Source organism: Rhagoletis pomonella, unplaced genomic scaffold, assembly GCF_013731165.1.
Source record: "Rhagoletis pomonella isolate Grant_MI unplaced genomic scaffold, Rhpom_1.0 Rhpom_scaffold_00006, whole genome shotgun sequence".
Classification (NCBI taxonomy): domain Eukaryota; kingdom Metazoa; phylum Arthropoda; class Insecta; order Diptera; family Tephritidae; genus Rhagoletis; species Rhagoletis pomonella.
The window spans coordinates 70,594,138-70,601,664 of record NW_023458560.1 but is presented as its reverse complement, the minus strand read 5'-3'; the positions used below and the strand labels follow the sequence as shown (position 1 = coordinate 70,601,664).

Sequence of the window (7,527 nt, the reverse complement as noted above, 5' to 3'; positions counted from 1 at the left end):
TCACTTTTTTTTTTCTCAAAATGTTCAAAGTTTTCGACTTTAAGTCTGATATATTTCACATATTATTGAAACTTATTCATATAAATCCACGAGGATGACATTTTATATCAATATAATGAGCTCCTCTATCCCATTAAGTTTACATATGTAGATGCCATTTATGAACACAGTGTACAGTGGTACTGGCCAGATCCAGAACTTATTAGAATCGAATACCTACATATAATAGCCGTTAGAATTTTTTTCATTATTAATATTCGAGGAGCTGGAAAATCTATGAGACGGGAAGGTCTTACAAATTTTTCTTTAAGCTGGCGAAACAGGCAGACTGTGAAGAACGTTGGGATAATGCAGAGATGTGTCATCTCGGTATAAAAAAGTTCCTCCCAGAACTTTAGCGGCATTATTTAAAAGACTTCAGAAGCGTCTAGCTTTTAGAAGATATTAAATAAATCTCCAAGAATACCTTCACTAGTCCGGAGAGAGAATGGCGAATGGATCAAAAGCTGCAGGAAAACTCTAGAGCATAAACCCACATTGTGAACTTTCCGACGGACGAAGATGCCAAAGACCTATTTAATAACAACATCTAAGTCTGTTCAAATCAGTTTTGGGATCAATACACTCAGCACACTTGCAGAAGGAAAGTATTTTTTATGTATTTAATAGCTTATAAGAACTTTCTAAAACTGCTACTATTTACTGGGAGAGGCAGTCACTTCAATTCCAAAGATATTTGACTAATTTACCCAACAACGTTTATTTTAAAGCAATAAAAAGGTTACTTGATGCATATATGAGGCCATGAGGGCCAGAGTAGCCGACATTAAAAAAAATTGAGGTGCACCTTATAATAAATTACTAGAATCGAAACGTGAATAGCCCGTGGCACGCCCTTTTAGTTTTTTTTTACTAAAATATGTAGCATAGGTGCATGAACTTTTTAGCAAATGACCGCATTTATTTTTTATAGATCCTTTCTCATATTAAAAAACAAATAATAATTTATAGATAAGCTCCTCTGGACCTCATGGCCTCATATTAGGCCTAATGTCTATAAGTCATATAATACGAAGGGAAAGTCCACAGAAATAGTTCTTCCCATCGTAGGGTAGCGTAGAGGAAATGCTATGCATTTCGTGATGTCTTCATTCCATTGGCGTCTATTTTGGCATATAAGGCTGGATCGCAAATACTTTGAAGTGTCAGACAATCAAGTCTGAGTGGAGCTCGTCTATTACTTCAACTAAAGAGGTTTTTCTATCCCTGTTGAGTATAATACTCTATAAGTTTGAAAAAGCTTATAACTCCCTATTCGCATGTAGGCAAACATTCGGTAATATATGGCCTCCGGCTTACCGTCTACTTTATTGGATGTAATGTCTGTACAGAACTTGAAGTTTACGGTGCCCGAATAACCATCCCTATCTCTCGTGTGAACATATTCATTGGCATTCAGGCTGCCATTAAGACAGTAAATTGTGTGATGGCAGTGCAGAAGCAAAATGTATGAAATTTATAGTAACAGAAAGGTGACTTATCAAATAGAGACAAGACTGGTGCGCTATTAAAAATTTATGAAAGGCTATCATCAGCTTATGAGGATCGCGCCTATAGGCAATCTCAGTACGAAGTTAGACATGATAAAAACATAACAAGGTAAAACCATTGAGAGGCAGTCTGACGTTTGCCAACAATATAATTTTAAAATCAAAACTCAAACTCACACACACATTCTCATTTTCAATCTCAAACAACAACAATTGTGAACAATTTAATTTTTTTTATTTTCAATTTTATATGATTTTAAAATGTTGGCAAACGTCAGAACAAAATCATGGCCGACGAATTGAGAGAATGAATTTACCTTGTAATGTTTTTATCATGTAAAATACTATAAACTGTCAAGAAATCGAATTTTACTGGAATAATTTTCTAAAGCATAGACTAATGGCGTTATTTTTTCTGCCGAAAAATGCTACCTTCTCAGCGCCCTCTAAGCACAAATGCTAATGAGAGAGCAATGAAAAGGCAAAATTGTGTGTAGAAAAGTAACCGCTATTATTCTATGCTCTACTTACTGCTCTTAGTGCTTGCGGGACACAGTCTCCCACCATCTTAAGCCGCAAAGTAGGACTGCTGCAGAGTGGATCACAAAAATCAACGAAGGCAACGTCATGAGGTATCGTTGGACCACTTCTGTTCTCACTCTCGATGGCACAAGCGACCAGTTGTAGTTTACATGAGGCATCCAGTAGGATCTCAGCTAAGCTAATCTAACTCAACTCAATAGCATTTATGATGACGAGTCTTTCTAATGGCATGAGAAACATTTTTGTGCAGCCTAGGTGAAATAGAAACTTAAAAACAAATTTATTTTTTTTTTAAGTCACTGATGCGATGTCTACTACAGTGTGGACTACCGAAAATAGTGATCGATGTGACCCAAATGTCGATTATTTAAAAGATGCATAGAAAAAATTTACCTAACAACACTAGTAAACAAATTTTAAGAAATTTTGGAAGGACATTGTTGCTTTTCGTTTGGTTATATAAATTCAGTGTGATCTCAGGCTAAGGATCATCAAGATACAGCTGACAAGTGACGAACTTGGCTTTTTACAAGCTAAAATCTTAAATTATGTATCAGTTGTTACGATTTCCTACAACCAAAATTTAAATACATATTAGGGTCGTTTGCGGAAGAAAAAATACTTTGCTAAATCATACGTTAACGAACAACAAGGTTTATTATAAGTTTTATAACGTATAATATATTATGAATCTTATCTTTAGTAATCTGTTATGCACCCCATCTGAGTTTAACCAAGAAATTCCACAAAACTACAACAAATAAGTGCTTTTACTTTCCATGGCCACACGCGCACAAACAGACAATTAAACGAACAAACAAACAAATGTCGTAAATGAGATTTATCTAGAAAATAAATATTTGCGATTGCCAACATAGGCTTGCTTCCTCGCCCTCGCGTATATAGCTGGCCGAGTCATAGTAGCAGACGAGATTAGCGGCGCTCGATTGGGCAACCAGCAGACCCAGTGCCAGTGAAAGTAAGGCGAATAGCTTCATCTTACAATAAATACTGGATTAACAAGTTGTAAATAATGCCACCGATGTGTAATTTATGCGTTAACTTGATAAAAAACGAACTGCACAAAACAAAAGTAAAATTAAAACTAAAATCGTTGAGCTATAAATGTCACTGAGCCGCAAATGAAATGAATGCTACCGAGATCGAACCGCTGATCGCCGGAGCTTTGAGTGCGTTTGGAGTGCGAGAAAAGTGATAAGCAGCCGGTGCTTTTTTTTTTAAAGAGCAGCATTTGTATGAGCGAAGTTTCGGGGGAGGAATTAGAATTAAGTTGATTGTGGGTGAGTAAGGGCTCGGAAATCGGAGCACGTCAAAAAATATTAGCATACAAATGCGTGTTTGTACTCGTAAATTAATGTTCTCGAACTTATTTCGAGTGCCAGTGATTGCGAGTGCCGAGAGGCGAGAGGCGACAGAGCAATAAATGGACAACAAAAGATTTTTGTTATTTTTAAATTTGAGTTCATATTTTCTGATTATAGCTGCTTTGCACGATTTGCTGCAGTACTTAAAATACAAATTAATCGATTTAGTAAACAAATAAGAAAAAATAACAAGTCAAGCAGTGAGTCCAAATATGAAGCAAGCGTTGAGTAATCGCTCAAACATCACACGTTTCAGGGTCAAACCGAGATGGTTATACTCTAAGGTGACTACTTGCGTTCGATTAGAATAGAACTCAATCAATAAAATATCGCGTAATTTATGAATATGGCATTTTATTTAATTTTCTAACACAACTAAGTAAAACCGTACAATTAAGTATTTACCATAATAAATAAAATATACATAACTATATATCTATAGACTAATCTTATAAGAAGTGCTTGATTGCGCGCAAAATGGGGAACTTCGAACCGGTGCAAAGTCCACGAAAATCATCATAACTCAAATCGTAGAGCGCCACATCGCCCAACCCCTTGGTGCGCACATAGCTCGCTTTTATCGCAGCAAAATCCGGATCATCGTAGCTCACCCACATGCCATGCTCGCCATTATCGTCCGCCGGTCGCAGAGCATAATTACCATAACGCTGCTGCAAATCGGTGACCTTGCGTAGGGGTGCATTCTCACCACGATATTCAGCATTCACTTTATTCGGCATTTTGGCGCAAATCTCTGGCCAACTGAGCAGTCCAGGAATTTGCGATTGTAGGCCAGCTGGCGCAGGGCCATCTGTTTTAGGAACAACGGGCGCGCCGGAGAAGCCCGAGTTGGGTGTCATTTTCCAAGCTCGTCCATAAGTTGCAATGCCAAGGTTCAACTTCTGTGCTGGACATAGATTCTGTAGCCAATAGTCCACTTGAAATTCTATGTTGTAGTGTGGCAGGCGATTGTGTTCGACAGGCGGATAGATGGGTGCCGTGTAGTCCGCCTCTTCGGGATTGCGTTCCGGTGTGAGAAAGTCGAAGGCGAGTAGATTGATGAATTCGAAATTATTTTTGATTTTTGGCATATCAAAGTACCCTGTAAGGAGAAAAGTGTGTGTGAAATTAAACTTAAAATAACAGAAGTTTGATCCGTTTAATAATAATAAAGCTAGGAATTAGAGCAGGAAGTGAAAAACAAAGTAATCCTACATTTAAGATACTGCCATCAAGCAGTTTCTATAAAAAAAATCATAAATAATGTCTGAGAGCCTGTTTCTTAACAGAAGAATGGAATGTCTTCCTTATCAACTGCTGGAGCTCTCAGTAATGGCACCAAAGATGTCATCGTGATTACTTTGAAGGATAAATTATAAATCTTGCAAAGGCCAGAAAGCTGACAGGGAGCTGCTGAGGTATTTGAACCTTATCATCCTCCTAATAGCTGAGACAAAATGGGTCGCAAATGATATTAGGTTGTACCTAATGGATTACCGCCTAGAAGAACTTTGCAATTTGGGGGAATTTCGCTGAGCGTGAGAGATAACCTCAAGTGTGCCTTGCCCAACCAATTAATCAACCACGCAGCTTCCTGCAATGTCACTATACCCTCGAACCCAAATAAGTCTAAATTGGAAGTAATCCGAGGAAGATTGAGAGTGATGACGGTTATTCCTCGGCCAGTTTCGATCATACATGGATACCACAATAGACAGTTGCCCTCGTAATCGGTATTACACTGGTCTAGCTATTGATTATTTTCTCTATAAGAGACACATCTGTCTTAAATGCTCTGACACTTCATAGAGGGATGTGTGTAGACAAGGACCTTGGCGGTAAAAAGTATGCCGACCAATTCCTTGGTCCAGAAGCTTTTCCCATAGCGAGCATAGGCGAGTAGCATCCTTTGCGAAGTACTTATTGTCAACAGGCGCATGACAGCGTCACTGCAACTACCAACAGTTCTGTTGCGGATCCTCCGGGCTATAAGCCAAACGAAGTTGTTCTCGACGCCGAGATAAGCCCGGGATTTTTCTTCAGGTAGGCATGCTGAGAGCGACATAATCTCTGCTAAATAATTATATTTCTTATATACATACTTGCAGGTAAATCAGTATCTAAAGGATCTTCAACCAGAAGGAAGGCCTGGTAGGTACGCTTTGCTACCATCGCTTTTTGAAACAGAAACCTCCGATATAAGTAAGCGGTACACTGGTATCATATATCTAAGGCCGAGCTGTGGAGCTTTGCAATTCCAACTTTTCCGGTCTGCGAAAATCCTGAACTGCTACAAATTATCAGCTTTCTTAGATTTGCTTGGATCTGTGGGATCATTGTACGCATCAAAAGCCCTGATTACAAGTCGACTAAAGGTCTCTAAGTACTCACTAAGATCTCCTCTCTGACCTATACATATAACTGCCTATGTCCTCCATAATAATATTTATTGATTACTTATATCCTCTAAAATACTCACATGTTGAATTAACATTCGGCAATACAGTCATCGAAAGCGAAAGATTCGAGCGCTGCAAAGCTGTGCGCAAATTTTGTGTGAATTCCGTATACTGTTCCTTATGCTCACTAGCTAGCGGATCCACAACGTAGTCACCGGTGAATATCTTCTTGAATTGCTTCCAAACCGAACCCACAGAGCCATGCACCTTCCTTGGCTTATTGCGTGGCAATTGGAATGCCAAATCGAGACCATCAAAGCCATTGCGTTTCAGCAGCGCAATTGCGCTATCAATGAAATTCTGTTGATCTGCGCGTCCACTTTCCAATAGGCCAATATATTTAAGGGGATTTGCCTCATCCACATCACGATCGCCACCAACACTTAGAAATACCTTCATCTTCGGGTATTTCGCCTTTAGCAGCACAATTTCGTGATAATGAAACATATCAAGATCGACATTGAGACTGAAGACCTCGAACGTCTGCGGCTTAAGGCCAGCATAGCCGTAGATCAGATGCGAGCAGAAGTTAAGGCCAAGCTCAAGGTCAGAGGGCAGTAGTTTGGCGAAGCCTGCAAATAGAGTGGAGGTAGAAAAGATATACAAAAGTTTAGTATAGAATAAAAAAAAAAAATACTGTAACTTACCTTGACGCAGATAACTGGCTGAGTCGTAAAAGCAAACCAAATTCTTTTCAGCAGCAGATACAGCTGGCGGCTGCGAATAGTAGTAGAAGCGTGCAGAGGGAACGCATTTTGATAGATTAATTTTAAATAAAAATACTTATTTTTTTTTAAACACACAATTTAGTAAGAATTTTAGCGAACTTGTCTTGAGCAGTTAAAAATCGAAACTGATTCCGGACAACTGATTTGCAATTTTCGAAGTCTGAATAAACGACAGTCGTTAAATAGCGTCATGATTAAGACTGAGCTCACCGACTTGCTTATCTCACAAATTGTTGGTATATTGCTGTTTATTTGTTTATTCTAAATTATCAGGTTTCTGAATCGTTTACTTACAGCCTCTAGGACTCATGTATTTACATACATATATATACAGTGACGAACAAAAGTATTGACACAGTGAATTTTTCGCCATATATGCAAAGTTTTTTACTGTAATTTATTTTCGATAATTTTTAATAAAAATATAGTTCATTTTACACCAGAAAACGTAATAATAATATCTCTAAACTTTGTGCAAAACTCAGGAAAATTCTTTAAATTTTCACACTAATTTGCAACTTTTTATTCAGATTTAAAAAAAAATTCAAGGTACGCAGTTTTATAGCCCATTCAAATTTAGTATAACAAAGTGCAAGTTTAAAGTTGCTATAAAATCGCGTTGATTTTTGGCAATTTTTTTAGTGGATGGTGTTGCTCATTTTCTCCATACAAAAAATCATTGTCGAATTACTTTGTATGGAAGAACTTGCGTGAAAAAAATTACCAAAAATCAATGCGATTTTCTAGCGATTTCAAACTTGCACTAAAATGAATGGGCTATAAAACTGCATACTTAGAATTTTTCTAAAAAATCTGAATAAAAAGTTGCAAATAAGTGTGCAAATTTAATGAATTTTCCTGA

General features: G+C 37.8%; 1 protein-coding gene across 1 annotated transcript; it reads right to left on the bottom strand.

The window, feature by feature from the left end:
* Positions 1-3,812: 3,812 nt before the first annotated feature.
* LOC118741235 (chitinase-like protein Idgf1) lies at positions 3,813-6,888 on the bottom strand. Its single transcript, XM_036473146.1, has 3 exons — positions 6,585-6,888; positions 5,958-6,509; positions 3,813-4,580 (listed from the first exon to the last, which is right to left on the bottom strand). Exons 2-3 carry the CDS (start codon positions 6,382-6,384, stop codon positions 3,928-3,930), a joined length of 1,080 nt encoding a protein of 359 aa, XP_036329039.1. The 5' UTR covers positions 6,385-6,509; positions 6,585-6,888; the 3' UTR covers positions 3,813-3,927.
* Positions 6,889-7,527: the final 639 nt, after the last annotated feature.

Excerpts from the sequence above, each read along its gene's own strand:
- LOC118741235 (XM_036473146.1), bottom strand. The coding sequence starts at position 6,384 with ATGTTTCATTATCACGAAATTGTGCTGCTAAAGGCGAAATACCCGAAG. Across the intron at positions 4,581-5,957 it reads GCCGAATGTTAATTCAACAT|GGTACTTTGATATGCCAAAA; the intron begins GTGAGTATTTTA and ends TTCTCCTTACAG.